The sequence below is a fragment of the Trypanosoma cruzi genome, genomic scaffold (genome assembly GCF_000209065.1).
Source record: "Trypanosoma cruzi strain CL Brener 1047053516785 genomic scaffold, whole genome shotgun sequence".
Taxonomy (NCBI): Eukaryota; Euglenozoa; class Kinetoplastea; order Trypanosomatida; family Trypanosomatidae; genus Trypanosoma; species Trypanosoma cruzi.
The window spans coordinates 78,346-94,314 of NW_001849491.1; the positions used below are offsets into that span (position 1 = coordinate 78,346).

The 15,969-nt window shown below is 48.5% G+C and overlaps 7 protein-coding genes and 1 pseudogene across 7 annotated transcripts, besides 25 other annotated features; 7 read left to right on the plus strand and 1 right to left on the minus strand.

Moving 5' to 3' along the window:
- Positions 1–25: a microsatellite.
- Positions 1–434, plus strand: Tc00.1047053506895.5 (uncharacterized protein; the record flags this gene model as incomplete). Its single annotated transcript, XM_803382.1, has 1 exon — positions 1–434. A coding segment is annotated over one exon (434 nt), but the record flags the coding sequence as incomplete, so codon positions are not given.
- Positions 1–5,925: a sequence feature (heterozygous, Esmeraldo-like haplotype).
- Tc00.1047053506895.10 (hypothetical protein, conserved) lies at positions 714–1,427 on the plus strand (the record flags this gene model as incomplete). Its single annotated transcript, XM_803376.1, has 1 exon — positions 714–1,427. The coding sequence occupies one exon, from the start codon at positions 714–716 to the stop codon at positions 1,425–1,427; it is 714 nt and encodes a 237-aa protein (XP_808469.1).
- Positions 1,523–1,555: a microsatellite.
- Positions 1,698–1,759: a sequence feature (CT-rich).
- Positions 1,781–1,825: a microsatellite.
- Positions 1,871–1,897: a microsatellite.
- Positions 1,916–1,957: a microsatellite.
- On the plus strand, positions 2,002–3,597 carry Tc00.1047053506895.20 (hypothetical protein, conserved; the record flags this gene model as incomplete). The annotated part of the gene is made up of 1 exon (XM_803377.1): positions 2,002–3,597. One exon carries the CDS (start codon positions 2,002–2,004, stop codon positions 3,595–3,597), a length of 1,596 nt encoding a protein of 531 aa, XP_808470.1.
- Positions 3,541–3,610: a sequence feature (GA-rich).
- Positions 3,809–3,846: a microsatellite.
- Positions 4,049–4,076: a microsatellite.
- Tc00.1047053506895.30 (hypothetical protein, conserved) lies at positions 4,079–4,669 on the plus strand (the record flags this gene model as incomplete). Its single annotated transcript, XM_803378.1, has 1 exon — positions 4,079–4,669. The coding sequence occupies one exon, from the start codon at positions 4,079–4,081 to the stop codon at positions 4,667–4,669; it is 591 nt and encodes a 196-aa protein (XP_808471.1).
- Positions 4,888–4,916: a microsatellite.
- Positions 5,271–5,324: a microsatellite.
- Positions 5,926–6,027: a sequence feature (areas merged during assembly that could not be assigned to a particular haplotype. This can correspond to areas where the two haplotypes were merged or to regions with more than two copies in the genome that were merged during assembly.).
- Positions 6,028–13,642: a sequence feature (heterozygous, Esmeraldo-like haplotype).
- Positions 6,272–6,291: a microsatellite.
- Positions 6,388–8,424, plus strand: Tc00.1047053506895.40 (MCAK-like kinesin, putative; the record flags this gene model as incomplete). The annotated part of the gene is made up of 1 exon (XM_803379.1): positions 6,388–8,424. The coding sequence occupies one exon, from the start codon at positions 6,388–6,390 to the stop codon at positions 8,422–8,424; it is 2,037 nt and encodes a 678-aa protein (XP_808472.1).
- Positions 8,476–8,505: a microsatellite.
- Positions 8,653–8,687: a sequence feature (CT-rich).
- Positions 8,763–8,793: a microsatellite.
- Positions 8,926–8,959: a microsatellite.
- Positions 9,022–9,042: a sequence feature (AT_rich).
- Positions 9,083–9,107: a microsatellite.
- On the plus strand, positions 9,156–10,763 carry Tc00.1047053506895.50 (hypothetical protein, conserved; the record flags this gene model as incomplete). The annotated part of the gene is made up of 1 exon (XM_803380.1): positions 9,156–10,763. One exon carries the CDS (start codon positions 9,156–9,158, stop codon positions 10,761–10,763), a length of 1,608 nt encoding a protein of 535 aa, XP_808473.1.
- Positions 10,792–10,811: a microsatellite.
- Tc00.1047053506895.60 lies at positions 11,001–14,693 on the plus strand (annotated as a pseudogene).
- Positions 13,643–13,756: a sequence feature (areas merged during assembly that could not be assigned to a particular haplotype. This can correspond to areas where the two haplotypes were merged or to regions with more than two copies in the genome that were merged during assembly.).
- Positions 13,757–15,969: a sequence feature (heterozygous, Esmeraldo-like haplotype).
- Positions 14,899–14,926: a microsatellite.
- On the minus strand, positions 14,980–15,969 carry Tc00.1047053506895.80 (trans-sialidase, putative; the record flags this gene model as incomplete). The annotated part of the gene is made up of 1 exon (XM_803381.1): positions 14,980–15,969. A coding segment is annotated over one exon (990 nt), but the record flags the coding sequence as incomplete, so codon positions are not given.

A 15,969-nucleotide genomic window follows, 5' to 3' on the forward strand; every position in this document is an offset into this window, starting at 1 on the left:
TTTTTTTTTTTTTTTTTTTTTTTTTGCACCGCCGTTGTCCTTTTATAGGCGCTTTTTTTATTCCCCCTCCATCTGGGGAGGGGAATGGAATTTGTTTGGTTTCACCCACGAAGGAGGCTATACGGTCCCCATTTGCTCTTCTCTCTCTAGTTTTGGCTGGCTTTTTTTTTTTTTTTTTAGGCTCCTCTGAGGAAAGTATGGGTGGGAGGAGAGTTCTCTGCACAGTGGCCCCGCTCATGGCCCTTGTGGTGCTGTCACGCGGGTTGGTCCCCCTGTTATGCGCACCCGCTGTTGTGGATGCGGGGGATGAAGGCAGAAGTGCTCCGTTTTTCTGTGTGTGTGTTTCGGTTCTTGTGTTGTTGTTGTTTTCGCTACCGGCGCTCCCGTCTGCTTTTTGGTCCGTCACCCCGCGGCGGATGGCACATGCGAAATGAAACCGCATTGTGGGGGCCACCCCTCCTCCCTGCTGCATTTTGACGTCGGCTGATGTGCGGCTGCAGGAACACTGAAGGAGGCGGGAGGGGTAGAATTGAGCGTCCAAGGGCCTTCACTCGAGCATCGGGATGTGTTTGTGTTTTTTCTCTTCTCCTTTTTTTTTTTTTGTGTGTGTGTCTTTTACACGTCAGCGTAGGATTTAGAAGAAGATCAGCCGAGAGCTTTATTTTTTCGTCCGTACACACACGTGCAGCGAATTGGCAGCCGCGCCCTTACGCATGCACACCCCACTGGCCATTACACCCCCTGCGGAATCGAAGTTTTTTGCTCTGCTCCTGCCTCTTGCCGCAGTGACCGTTGGAGCTCTTTCTTTCGCACGAATCTGCCGCCGATGCATTGTCCGTGTGTACCCTAGCTGTGTCACAATTGTATATGAGACACGCCGAAAGACCATTTTGACAACTTCAATGGACAAGGAGCGGGGGGCAAACGACGATATGACGCATTTCTGTCATTTTCGTCCTCTTATGTGCATGATTAGGTATTTCTTGTACAGCAGCAAAAGTCTGGTGGTTCTCCCTCCCACCTCCTTCTTTGGCGTCTTCACGTTACCACGTGCCGTGCTTGAAGAGTGTGGTGAGGGAAGAGCTGTGGACTGCACGGTGGAAGCCATCCAGGTGACGGATGGATATGTCCGTATGGTGCTGACGATACGGTACTGCATTCCTTTTCAGCAACTCGAGCGGTATTTGGCGGCTGTGGGGCCAATGCCGCCAAATGAGCGAATTGCCATGGCCGCAGCTGCTGCCGCCAAGGCTCGTGCCGCCGAACTCTCCGTCGGTTTGATTATCAATAAGTCGAGGCGAGAAGATTCATTTTTAGTTTCATTTCGTGAGCATTTGGCATCTAAATTAATATCAGAGGCCTGTGTAAAGCTGATAGATGCCACCGTTGAGAGTGCTGAAATTTGTGACAAGCGGACAAATGTTTAGTTTATGCTTTAATTGAACATGTGTGCTTTTGTGCGCATTATTAGAGGAGTTGGGAGAGAGGCGATGAGGCACGGATGGAACAGAAGTCATATTTATATTTATTTATTTATTTATTTATTTATATATTTTACATATAAATATAATTAAACGCACACAGACAGACACAGAAACAGACACAGTGAAATCATTATTGGGTATTATCCCCATGAACTCCTCCTGCAGCTGATGGTGGTGTGTATCAAATGTCATGGCATCGTTCTTATCGTGATGTTCCCTTTCTTTTTCTCTGTCTCTTTTTCTCTTTCTCTTTTGCTTTCTTTTTCTGTTCTTTTTGTAAACACATATAATTATCTTTTTTTTCTTTCTTTCTTTCTTTCTTTCTTTCTTTCTTTCTCTCTGTCCCTTTCATCTTTGTTTGTCTGCGTTTTGTTTCCAGATTTCAATACTATTATTTTTATTATTATTATTATATATAATACGATAAGTTACTCCCTCTCACTCTCACTCTCTCTCTCTGTCTCTCTCTCTCTAGCCGTCTGTGTCTGTGTGTGTCTTGTGCTTCACTTTGGTGGAAATGACGTCCGTCGAGCTTGTCTCAAATCCCACAAATGAGTTGAGTACACATCGGTGGACGGTCAATGGCTTGAAGCACCTAAACCGCAAGAACAAGCTGAGTTCCCTGCCATTTTGGGCGCCAAACCCCGTTATGAAGAAGCATCAATTTCGTTGCGTCCTCATCCGAGGAATGTTGGCGAGGGGTCGGGCGGATGATGACCACATCGGGTTGCTTCTCGAACTGATTCCACCCCCGACGGGTGACGATACGACATACCCGGGTGGATGCTCCATCACCGTCCGAGTGGTGAACCGCGTGCATGAGTCCGGCATCCACAACATAGAACAGACGGAAACGGTTGTATTTGCGCCAGGGCAGCTGCAGGCGTGTTTTCCTGAACTCATCCCTCCAACGATCCTTAACAACCACGAGTTTGTGGAGGGGGATGGGATGTCATTGTTATTGGAGCTAACGATACAAACTGGCGTGAATGTAGCAGTGGAATGGGCCAATAAGACCGTCTCTAGGGTCTGGGATGCCGTTTGCGACTCGGTGAACAAGGTGGTGCGGAAGGTGACAAAGGCGTACGCCGAGACACGGGAGGAGTACGGCACGAGTGTAGTGAAGGAAGAGCCACAAAGTGTGCCGTGGGACATTGTGCCGGAGAATTGGGTTGGGAGGGAGAAGGAGTGGCGCCACCTTATATCGGAGCAAATTGTGGAGGATGAGGGGACATTTCGTTATGGCCCCAACAGAGGCTTCTCAAAGGATGAACAGGCCCTTTTGCTGCAGTGCGGAATCAACCAGCGTCTTATTACAAACGCACACGCACAGTTTGACTACGACCGCGACGTCCACGCGGGTTTGTTGGTCCCGCCTGGAATACGGCAACAGCGCTACAAACTGGTTCCTGGAAAGATAAAGGAGGAAGTATTTTGGGCCAATTATTTCTGGAAGGTGGCTGCGTTGGGTCTGTGCAAAAACGATGAACAGGTGCGAATGCTAGTTACTGTCCTCAATGCACCACCCGCAGTAAAGGCACGAGATATTTCTTCCATTGGGAGCGTGGACGAGAAGACCGTCCTTGAACATATAAAAATTGCTCAAGAAACGGCCGACATGCTTGTGGAGTATCTCACAGATGAGGCGCCGTATGGCGAGATGTTAGTGGAGGCGGCAGCCACCTCTTGTCAAGGTCAAGTCAAGCAATTAGATGGTTACTTTAAACGTACAGACTTATCGGAGGAAACACTAAAAATGACGGGTGTTGTGTTAAGACGGCTGCGGGAGCGACTTGTTTTGTACGCGGAGTGGAAGGAGAAACACCCTGTCCCTTTCATTTTACCAAAAGAGAGTGAATGCAACGATTATCATGAGGGTCAAGGCACCGCTTCTGCGGAGCCATTAGACTCTATTCATGCTTCTGTTTCAAGCAAAAGCGAAGCGAAACAAGAATTTACCGCTGATTCCAGGGAACCCCATGCGACATCAACGAATCCGCCAAAGGAAGCGGGTGACCCCGCAAGGGACAAGGTGGAATTTCCACTGATGCCATGGGAAGAAGAAGAGGCGGAGGAGCAGAAACGGAAGAAGGAAGAGAAGAAAGACAAATAAAAGGAAGAAAAGGTTAAGAGGTGCTGGAGAGGAAAGAGAATTTGTGTACATGAAGTTAGAACAGAGCGAAGCACGTCTTGTCCAACTGTTTATTCGTATTTTTTTTTTTTTTTTTTGTGTGTGTGCTGTTATTTTTATTGTTCTTGTTTAGGTGGGAAGGAGATAGTGGAAAAGGATGAGGGAAGACCTGGCGTGTTCCCATCCTCTCCTTTACATATATATATGTATATGTACATACATATATACATACCAGCTGCTTCTTTATATATATATATATTTGTGTCTCCTTCTACTTCCTTGCTGTTCTTTGTTGCTGGTTTTTGGTTGTGTCTTGCCCTGGCCTGTATTTATTTCTATTTTTGGTTTAAATGCGTTTATTACCCTTTTTTTACGCCTCATATTTGGTTTTCATTTCTTTTATGTGATCCATAAAATAAAAATAAAAGAAAATAATAAATAAATAAGTAAATAAATAAATAGGATGCGTAGGATCACGGCGTTTTGCTTGAAATCACTTGTCGCCACGTGTGCGCGGAGCATAGCAACGGGTGGACGTGTCACAAACGAAGATCGCCGCTGGTGGTTAATTCACTTGGAGTGTGCGCCCGATGTCACGCCGGGTACATTTGTCGCGTGGCTTGATTGCTGCGGCACGCACACCACCAAGAAGCTGATTGAGCGAAACATATGGACCATTGAGCAGGTGGCACAGCTGGACTCCGATCAGGTGGACGAATTGAAGTATAGGGAGGGGTGTTTGAAAATGGATGTCGTCTGGGAACATGCCCGCACCATTCTCATACCGCTGCAGCAACGTGAGGCAACTGGCGGCGTTGAGTCCGAGCTGCAGAGTCGTATTTTGGAACTTCGAAAGAAGCGTGAGCTCGAACGAAAGCGTGAGGAGCTGTTGAAGGAGCGAGCAAATATAATCGAGCAACGCGAAGCGACACTGCGCAAATTGCGGGAGGCAATTGCGGCAAAGAAGGCAGCCATCCTCCAAAAGAAGCAAGAAATAGCAGAAGACGCCGATAACAAAAAAGACAACAGTAGTGCGTCTTCTTCGTCGACTTGATGTGGGCATCTTTGTGTTATTTCTTGCTCTTTTTGATAATTATTCGGGTGGTGGTATTGGTGGTGATGTGAAGAGGAGGAGGAGGAGGAGTGACTACTGTGGGGGATGGAAAGGTGCGTGTTTGATGCAGCGTGCATGATGGCCTCTACTAGTAAGAGATTTGCTGTGCCTGACAATTGGAGGACATGAGGGGGAGGGAAGGAGGAGGGAGCACCATTTTGTTCTTGTTGTTGTTGTTGTTGTCGTTCTGATTTCCCTCTTTTTTTTTTTTCTTTTGTTCCTGTCGCTACCGAATGATGAATGGAGAGGTATGAAGAGGGGAGGGGAAGGTGTGAGATGTGAATTAATTAAATTCCTCCGCAATGCGTGGGGATTTCTGCGTATTTTTTTTCGCCAGACATTTTTCTTTATTTGTTTATTCTTGACCCCCCTCCTCCTCCCCCTGAGTACATTAATTCCTTCTTGCATGATTCCCCCCCCCCCCCTTTTTTTTTAGTCTTTAAAAAGTGGCGCTGCGGTTGTAACGGGGTATGTCAGTATTTTCTGTGGGAAATGGTGCTTGACGGTGTGGGCATTTCTCTGTGCTGCAGTTGTCGTTTCTTCTCTCTTCCTCTCTCTCTCTCTCTCTCTCTCTCTCTCTCTCTCTCTCTCTCTCCATTGTCATTCTGCTTCTTTTGCTTCGTGTGCGTCGCTTCTCCTGCGTGTGTATCCTCACGAAGGAGGATAAGAAGGAAAAGGGGGTTGCGGCTTTCCAGCTGCACCAACGTGGCACATATCTTAGGGGAGCGTCTGTGAAGAAAAGGGCGAATAAAAAATGGATGTCAATTTTTTCTCATACATGTGGCTGCGCTACTGGCCTTGTGTCGTCTTCTTCTTTTTCTTTTTGCTTGCGAGACGGAGGAATGCCTCAAATATTTTGTTTTCTTCTTTCTCTCTGCTTTTCTGTTCGTGTGTGGTTGAGTGCTTGTTGGAGTGTTGAGGTTGAATATCGTCTGTCGGGGAGACCGACGGGGGGAGGGAATCGATTCCCTGAAACTTTATTTTCATTCGGAACGGCAAATGATGACCACTCACCGAGTCGTGGCTTTCGGGCCTTTGAAATTGTCGTGCGACGTGTGGGGCTGAACCGTCAGCAGGGCGGGGCTCTTGGCAGCCCGGGCGGCAAACGTCAACGGCCGCATGCGGCACCCGCGGATTTACGCCGGGAAGGCGGTTGAGAGACGGAATCCTTTTGGCTGCGCAGGCTTTCGTGCCTTTCGTCATTCTTCTTGGGAGAAATTTGGCTGCTCTGCGGGCACTCGGGACACCGCGCTGTTTGTGCCCTGCTGGATTGCGTCCTCTCATTTCTTTTTACGGTTCTTTTCTGGCGGCACGAGAGTGGCTGTGACGATGTGCCCGGAGATGTAAGGAATGGGCGTTGGCGCGGGGATGAGCGGTGTCGATGGCTGGAGCAGCCCACCGCATAGCCAATCGGGTTTTTTTTGTGTGTGTGTGTGTGCTTGTGTTGACAAGAGACATGTTCTTTTTCCTCTTCACTTCCTTTTTTTTTTCCCCGGTTTATTTCCTCACATTCTGTGGAATTGAAAGGGAATCAACCCGATTTTGTTGTTGTTGTTGTTGTTTATGAGCACAGTGGGCCCTCATGGTTTTGTCATCATTTATTTACTGTCTGTTTCTTTAATTCTCCTTTTTTGTCATGTGGTGTCGGTGGTGTACAGATGTCTTCATGGGAGCTTCAGTTGGTGGAGGTGCTTGAGCGGTACTCAATTGGTCACCTCATTGGAAGATTTATGGACGCCGGAATGTCGTGTGATGACCTCTTGTCACTTCACATTGACCAGTACCGCAACTACGGCGTCACCGATGATGAGAAGATCCATTTGTACCAGGCAATACAGCACCTTCGACGGGAGGCGAATGGGAGAATAAAGCCCTCGTCGCCCGAGGATTCCCTGATGATGATGCCAACGTTTTCAGTAAGGCCAACAATGTCAGCAGACATAGATGAACTCTCGGATGAAAAGGAAAGCAGGGAAAGGCAGTACACAGAGCGCGGCACGACGGTCTTAACAAAGTCCGCCGACAGTCGGGAGATCAAACGGCGTAAAAGCCGCATTGTCGTGGCAGTTCGAAAACGGCCCTTGAACCTTGTTGAGTCACAGCGTGGCTTTGCAGATGTGATATCGACGAATAGCCTGGATGAGCTTCTGCTTGCGGAGCCGCGCCAGAAGGTGGATCTCACAAAGTACACGCATACGCACCGGTTTTTCTTTGATGAAGTTTTTGCGGAAACGGCCACGAACGCCGATGTGTACCGTCGCACGGCCGCCACATTAATCGACACCGTCTTTGAGGGCGGGTTTGCCACGTGCTTTGCGTATGGGCAGACAGGAAGTGGGAAGACGCACACAATGTTGGGGAGCGGAACAGAGCCTGGTATTTACGCCCTCGCCGCGGAAGAAATGTTCGCCCGCATTGACAGTGGCAAAGATCTTTACGTGTCTTTCTATGAGATATATAGCGGAAAGTTGTATGACCTGTTGAATGGACGTCAGTCGCTGCGATGCCTTGAGGACGGCAAACAGAACGTAAACATCTGCGGGCTGACGGAGCACCTTCAAGCAGACGTGCGTAGCATCATGCGACTTATTGAGGAGGGAAACCGCATCCGAAGCAGCGGCACGACAGGCGCCAATGACACAAGCTCTCGTTCCCATGCCATCCTCGAGATCAAGGCCCGTGGACGCGAGGACAAGAAGTTGTTTGGCAAATTTACATTTATTGACCTTGCCGGGAGTGAGCGGGGCGCAGACACGCTGGACTGCGACCGTCAGACACGCATAGAAGGGGCGCAAATCAACAAGAGCCTGCTGGCACTGAAGGAATGCATCCGATCGCTTGATCTTAACCGTCGCCACGTTCCATTTCGCGGGTCGAAGCTGACGGAAGTGCTTCGAGACTCGTTTGTAGGCAACTGTCGTACCGTCATGATTGGTGCGGTGTCACCGGCGAGCAACAGCTGCGAACACACCTTAAATACATTGCGTTATGCGGATCGCGTAAAGGAGTTGAAGAAGAGCATCGGGGAGCGGCGACCCATTGAAGAAAACGAACACAGCGAACTTCTCTTTGAAAAGAAACCGCCCATGCCTGCAGCACGTCCATCCATCAACGGCCGACTTTCCACACCACCAGTGAGTGTGGTGAACCTCCCTAATAACAAGAACGGCAACAAGGGCAACAGCAAGGGCGGCGGTAAATGCAAGAGCAACGGCGCCAACTTGGCTGCGTGGACAAGCGAGGGAAGTCGGCGCTCAGGAGTGATGCGTCCAAGTGGTCTTTTGCCTGCCAAGGCATTAGAAACCAATCGTGGCGAAATTGGTTACAAGCGCGGCCGAGAGTTTGATGACCAGCAACAACAAGCAGAGCTGTTGGCACGAAAGAGTGTGGACCTGGACATTGGGGTTCGCTACGACAGGGTAGTGGACGAAATTGTCAAGCTGGAGCACGTGTGTGTGCAGACCCATCGTCGTTACTTGGATGAAGACATGAAAATCATTAAAGAGGAATTTGCGCAGATTATGTCGGTAGAGATGCCGAACTCGGATATTGATGCATACGTAACTAACGTTCTTAACCTCCTCAATAACAAACTGCAGGCTATCCATCAGTTTCAAGGGGAAATGTTGCGGCTGCGGAGTATGCTAGACGAGGAGGAAGCGCTCTCTCGTCAGCTTGAACAGAGTGGGCAGTAGAAGAAAACACAAAAAGACCGACGGGCAGACAGACAGAGACCAAATGAATGGAAGAAGAAAAAAAAGAAAAAAAAAAAAAAACGCACGTACACAATGAAGTTGAAGTGTATATATACATATTATATACATATAAAAACATAAGGAAAGGGAAATGGGATCCCCGATTAGAATGCGCCCATGGCAGAAGTGAAATGTACCCACAAGCACACACAATAAATTAGAATTGGTTTATTTTTCCTCGTCTTTTTCTTCTTCTTCTTTTTTCGTTAGATGTACCTGCGGTATATTTGGTTACCACAGTTTCTCTTATTTTGTATTTTAGTTTTCTATGTGTGGGCTTTTTTTTTTTTTTTTTTTTTTCTTTTTCTTGTTGTTGCTTTTGCTTTATTGATGAAAAAAAAAAGAAAAGGGAGGGGAGGGAAACCACTGGGAAATATGAATTCATGAGTATGAACGCATTTTAACCTTTCCCACGGATTGTATGCACAGCTACCATTACCCCTTTCTCTTTCTCTCTCTCTCTCTCTTTCTCTCTGTGTGTGTCCATCCGTATATATGTATATGTATATACATGTATGTTTCCTGTTCTTGCCTCGGTTATTTATTTATTATTATATTCCGTTTTTCCCCCTTCTCCTCTATCTCCCACCACACGTAAATACGTATATATATATATATATATACAATGGAGGGGGAAGACAGGGGCAGTTGGCGGTGTAGGAGCATGAGAGATGTTTCGACGCAGTACTTTCAATTTTGATAATGGGTCCGCGGTTACGGGTGGTCCTGTGCAAGGTTTGCACAGTGGTCTACGAAGCATGATTCAGCCTTGTATAGCGGAAAATGTGTTACGGGAAACGGCGGAGATCCGGCGGAGAATGGCCGCTGTGGTAGAAATGGACACAATTGATGGCAAGCCAGCCTACGAGCCGTCACTTCCGCGTCAGTGGGTAAAAGCGCCTCTCTCACGTCTATCGACATCCGCATCCCGCCGAGACTGGTTTCGGCTCATGCAGTTTAATATGATGACCGACGCGTGGAGCCCGGGAGGAAATGCAAACGCCACAACGACACCGGTTCACGGTGTGCAGGCACGTGTGCCGGGCTTCACGCGAACTGGGGCGGATCCGGATGCGTATTACCCGTATGACCCTTCTGTCGACAAGGAGCTGCCGCCCTTCCTTCAACCAGACTTCCGGCGAGCGTATTTGGTAAACGAGATAAGATATTATGATCCGGACATTGTTTGTCTGCAGGAGGTGAACCGCGTGTTTTTTAATGATGTGCTGTGGAAGTATATCCGGTACTGCGGGTATGGCACCTTGTACCAGTCGAGCCGAGGTTACAAAGTTCGAGCACTACGTCGAGGTGACAACCCACTGCTGCCGCGACACAAGGGCAAGATTGAAGAAGCGGAAGATATTGGAAATGTGGTGTTATTTCACAAGGGACGTTTTGTGCCCATTCTCATGCCTGGAAAGGATTTGGTGCAAAATCTACACTTTGCCCATGTTGTCGCCATGCGAGACAAGATAACCAACATGACACTGAACGTCGTCTGCGTTCAATATACCGCCGGAGAATCGGAGGAGGCAGTAAAAATTCGTTTGCATGAGGCACGACAAACACTGCAGGTTCTTGATGCTCTGAATCGCAATGACACCGACCGTGCACACATGTCTAATGCGATTTGTGGCGATTTTAATAACGTTCATGACGAAGAAGCCTGTGTGCAGTTGATGCGAGAGCGCTTCTTTTCTATGCACGATGTTGTAGGGGGACCTCGATGGACCACGTGGTTTCACGAAGATGCGCAGACCTCTGCCAAGTATCAGAAGTACTATGCACGCAACCGTGACTGCTTTGAGGAAACCGACGCCTCAAAGCGGGCAGAACGCGAAGTGGCCAAATACACGAGAAGACCGATCGGCGGTCAAAACGGTGATGGGAAAATGGTGTCAGCAATCAACTCGGAGGCGGAGAAGGCACCGTGCGATGCTAAACCTGCCGTGGGGCAAGAGGACGACTGTGAAACGCAGAAAAAAGAGGGGAATGAAGCGACGGCGATGATGGTGGAAGAGGAGCGGCAGGACGCGCTGGCATTGCGAAAACAAACCCTGAAAGCGAGTGGCATCATTTATCGCACGCAGGACTTCGTTTTCTACGAACCCCAGACACTAGCACTCCATCAGGTGTTGGATGTGCCAGAGGAAACGCACATCAACGAACAGCAGTTGTTGCCGTGTGGCAAACATCCATCGCACCATATTCATCTTGTGGCGGATGTCTCATTCACGGATGTGTTTCCGGATGTCGCCCTGAAATCCCTAAAAGACTAGTAGTTGCAAAAGGTACGACAACTCGGCGATATATATATATATATATATTACTTATTACGCATACATATCTCTCTCTTTCTCTTTCTTTGTGGATCATATGTTTTGTTTCTATTTGCTTTGCATTATTAACTGTTCTTGTTTGTTTCTCGGTGGTTATACTCCCTCTCTCTTTTGTACAAATAGTAAAGCGACGAAAAAAAGGCAGGAGGAAAAGGGCCGTGTGAAGAGACAGTCACAATGAATTATACTCAAGCAGGCAAAATGGGCCATTGGAGGCGGCCTACTGAAGAACAGCGGTGGAACCTCTTGGAGGAAATTTACGCCAATTATGAGGAGGTCAACGCACAGCAGCAGGAAATAGCCAAGCGGAAACGTGAGATGGGCGCGGAATTGCTTGATGGCAATCAGAATAAAATTTTTCGGATTCTTTTCAGTGAAAACCCCTCCAATACCGCTCGCTTCGGGGATTGGGACACGTACGAGAAAATAGAGCAGACGCTGAAGAAATTTGTGTATACTCGCGGTCAGAATGTTTCCAGCGAGGATACAAAAGAGGCGGCCCTTAGTGAGCAAGTTGATAATCTAAAAAATATTCGTGCAGAGCAGAAAAAACGCATTGCGTCGCTAGAAGTATCGCTGGCATCCGCGCACGAAGAGTTGGCAGGAGTCATGGATATGCTGCGGCTCAAGGACAAGGAGATTGCAAAAATGAAGCGGTTTTTTCTCGTGAAGCAGCTGAAGAATTCCCAAAAGCTGCGGGAGAATGAGGAGATGGATCCCGAGGATCCTTCTGCGGCGAAAAGGAAGGAAGTTTATGAAGACATGCAGGCAATTATTGCAGTTAATAAATCCATTGAAAAAGAGAATGCGCGACTACGCAATGCGTTGAAGGCGAAGGATTTCGTTGAGTGGGTTGACACCAGCGGTTCCGCTGCAGCAATTAGGAGATCGGCCCGTGGACCGGCCTACGGAGAGCAGAAGACCAACAGCAGCAGGGCCAGCTCCTTTGTCAATGATGACAGAAGAACAAGCATGTCCCACGCTGGAAATTCACCTCGTACACGTACCCCAGGCAGTCCGCGGAGGCAGGTGGTGGGATTATTCGACGCGACGGACCTGCAATCCTCCAATAAAAATGGCAAGCAAAAAAACAACACGGCAACCCAAATATGTGAAACCGGCCACGCAGGCAGCAGCCAAAGAGCAAACAGTGGGGTATCAACCGATGGAGTAGAAGCAGATGAATTGAAGGGAGATATTCCTTTGGAGGCAACGACTGGGTTTCAACGGCGCACCAGTGTACTCTCCCGATCAGAGAGCGGCGTCACGACGTTCAGCAACGAAGCTGCGGACTCGAATACACTTGCAGAACCTGAAGCGAGAAAAAAATATATTCAGGAACGAGCTCCCATGACTAGTCTGCTCATGAGGCTTCACGCGGAACGTATGATGTGGAAACGCCGACTGGAAGCTGAAATAGCCAACGCCATGTCCCTTCTTGACTATGATTCCTACGTGGGGCACGCTGCCAATCATGAATCAATACAGGACTCTGTTGGTCCTAACGTGTTAAGTTTGGCAAAATTTGAAGTTAGGACTTTGAACCAGTCTGAAAGTGACATCCATCTTTATTCCTCTAACGAAAGCCTTGACAGCCACGGAATGGTATTACTGCGGGATTCTTACCGAGGGAATACAGCAAATCCGGAAAATGAAGCTTCCCTGCCAAGTACTGGCGACTTGAATGCAGCAAATTTAGGAGATGGCAATGTAAATGACACTATAGAAGAGAGCAAAGGCCGTGAGAGCTCAGTGGGCTCAGCAGAGGACGAGACATCCCTATCGGATACGAGTAAACAGACGAAAAAAAAGGCAAGAAGAAGTCCTGAGGCGCTTGATTCTGAGAGCGCGGCAAAGTCGGAGATCCAAATGTTGCAACATGCGGATGTTTTTGAGCCGGCGTCATTTATTGAATCTTCTGCAATTCTTCTCTCACAATCTGGTAAGGAGGATGGACAAGACCGTGTATCGGCAGGGGACATCTGTAGTGACTTGAATCACGAAAAAAATGTTGTGTTATCCCCCGTGTCGACAGCAGTGGAGGAAGTGGTGGTGACAACCCGGAAGGAAACACCTAAGGGTGCATCCATGGTTCCTCTTTGGTCCTCTGGTGACGAACGGAAGGCGAAACCAGTTGATGAAACCTCCGAATGTTTGACAATTGGTAGGGCCTCAACAAACACGTTCATTGATGAAGAGCAGCAGGGGAAGAAAACTGCAGCAAATGAAGTAAATTCAGAGACTTGTATAACTCTGGTAGGGCATCACGATGCGTTTCGTGTGTTAAAGACGGAAATGAAGAGAATTCGGGATGAAAATCAATTTATGCGTTCTGAAATGGATAAATATTTCTCTCTCTTGGGCCAAATTCTTAGCGTGTTGCGAGAACGTGACGGACAGGTGGAACAGACTATCGAAGCTGAAAGCGCAGCATTTGTGTCTGGAATGGCGGAAGATGTGATAAGGGAAATGGTGGAGCAGCGCGTGTTTGAGGAACTTGAGAAGCACGGTGTAGCCCTCCAGCGCTATTCAGGACACCCCTCTACCCTGACTGATGAGGAATGGACGCAGAATCAGCTTTACAACGCCATTGTGAATTCAGCACAGGAAAACATCGCTGAGGCACTCTTTCCACGAAAGGGCAAACGCGAGCAAAATCGTGAAGCTCAAAATGCCCCTTTTGGACGCCCCCGGCCGAAAGCTCAGGGATTTCAGCCGTCACCAAGCTCACTTCATAAAGCTGCGGTTCGGATCACGGAAGCCGATCTGGTGCAGGGAAGAAGGTAAATAATTTCACTCCCGGGCATCCTTCGAAGATCGATTCCACGGTTGGGGGTGCCCAATACTGAAATGAGCTCCATGATGGCACCCCAACCCCCTCCAAAAAGAGACTGGAGGGAGGAGGCGGGGGAAAACGATGAGACGGCAGGAACCCCAACAGGTGCCAGCGACACGCCAAGTGTAATTCGGCGGAAGGCATGGATGGATCGTTTCGCCGCGGACAATGGAAGCATCGATGAAGAAGATGAGGAACGATATACGGGGGTCAATCCCCTCTCATCGATTGGTTCCGCGGCATTCCCGCACGAAAGGGGAGGTCGATGGCACACGGACCTACGTTCTCGTCTTTTGCCGCTTAGCCGTGGGACTTTTCTAGGCCCTCTTGGCCAAGAAGGCTTGAGAGGATATTCAGGTTTGAGCCGCGACACTGTTCCTCAACCGAAACATTTTGAAGGAAATATTCTGGAGTATCTGCGGAAACTCCAACCACGTAAAAATTTGGGCGATACAGAGGACATGGCTCCAATAGTGTATCGATACGATATTCAAACTGCTCTTTCTAAGATGAGACTTGAATTTCAGAAGAACGTTCGTTCCGCGGCTGCAAAACTGCGAACACCATTCTTTGAAGATGCCTTCAGACTCAACATATTACCTTACGCATCTGCTGCAAAATCTCTCCAGAATGGTCACAGGATGACGCCTTGGATGTTGGCAGTCATTCGGCAGCTAAGAATTGAAGAAGAAAAAAGAAATCAAAAGATGAGACGTTTTCTCTTTGGGAGGGTTGCGACAAATTTGCGTGCAAGGCGTCTGCTAAATAGTAGCATCTGTCGAGGATCCGCATTTGCTTCCTATTTGATCGTTTTGTGGGAAAAGTGGCTGGATCGCTGGCAGAAGAAGCGCGCGCGTATGCGACAAGAGGGGGAAGCCGATTTGAACCGCGTTTTGGATATGATAGCAGCTAACCTAAGATGTCGACAAAGGCAGCAAAAAGAAGAGGCACGGCATTTGAAGGATATGAAGAACCCGCTTCTTGACCCAAGCAGCTCGCACTTCAGGGAAGTCCATTTTACCCCCAGGCATTAAGTGAGCCCTAGAAATATCAAAGAGTCCTATCTCTTTTTCATTCGCCCCCTCTCCCCCACTCTTTGTATGTATATGTGAGAGTGCCTGACGCATTTTAAACCCGTTGGATAAGGCGGCGGCAATGTATACATGTGTATTTATTTATTTATTGTCAGCTACTGTGATTTGTACCGCTTTCCCTTGTTTTGCTTTTTATTTTCGCCGGAAAAAAAAAAAAAAAAAAAAAAAAAAAACTTTTTTTCCTAGTAAACTAGAGAATAGTTTTTTATCTTTCATACCGTTGCTTTTACCAAGGACGCGCTACAAAAGTATTCGAGCCTTTTTCCGGCGCTTGCAGCCCAAGCGCGGCAAAAAAGCTGCGGCAGCAAGTGTCACAACCACGCCCCAGCGATACGCGGCTGGTCCAGACGGTGGTCGATTCCGTTAGCCAGAGGTTCAGTCGCTCGCGCAGCCACCTTCCCTTAAAATTCAGCGGGTGTGTGAAGAGCATAACACGCATTCCCTCGATGGTCACGGCAGTGAAGCTGCTCTGACTGCCGGGCTGGTTCGATTTTGGTGAGGGGCCCCACACACGTGAGAGCGTGCCGACAGCCTCCACCCACGAATTCCCCATGTCACTGGACTCGTACACCAGACGGCGGCGATAGTCAACTCGAGTGTTTATGATGAGCTTCCCCTCCCACTCAAGGGCCACAGGTTCAGAGCAGCCAAAATCGCTCCTACCCTTCCCAAACTTCCACGTCTTGCCATCATCTTCCGAGTAGAAGATCTTAGAAAAAACTTGCTTCCTTTTGTTCGTAACCTGCACAGGGTACACAAGATTCCCGTTGGACGCCACAATGGCAACACCTGCACCGCCAAGAAATTGATTTGTGTGCATTCCTTCCATTTCCGCCGGGAAAAATTCCTTCAGTGACACGGGGCTCCCCCATTTGATACTCGCAGTTATCTTGCCGCCCGCAGTGGACTTCGTGACCTCACCAACGGCAAGCAGAATATCCCAGTCTCTCGCATCACCATGCGACGTCCAGTAGCTCCTCGAACTATTGTAGCTTCCAACCAGTACGTAAAGCTTGTTGCCCTTCACAATCACTGTGGGATCCACCACACGAGAAACAGACGATGCACGACTGTTCTTGATGGCAATTTGGGTCTCCCACGTCTCCCCATCGTCCACGCTGTACTTCGCCACCGTATCAATGAGGGAGTTGTCATTGGATGTTTCGTAGCGAGCGTCCGCGATGGCAACCATCACCCCGTCCACATAACAAGGGCG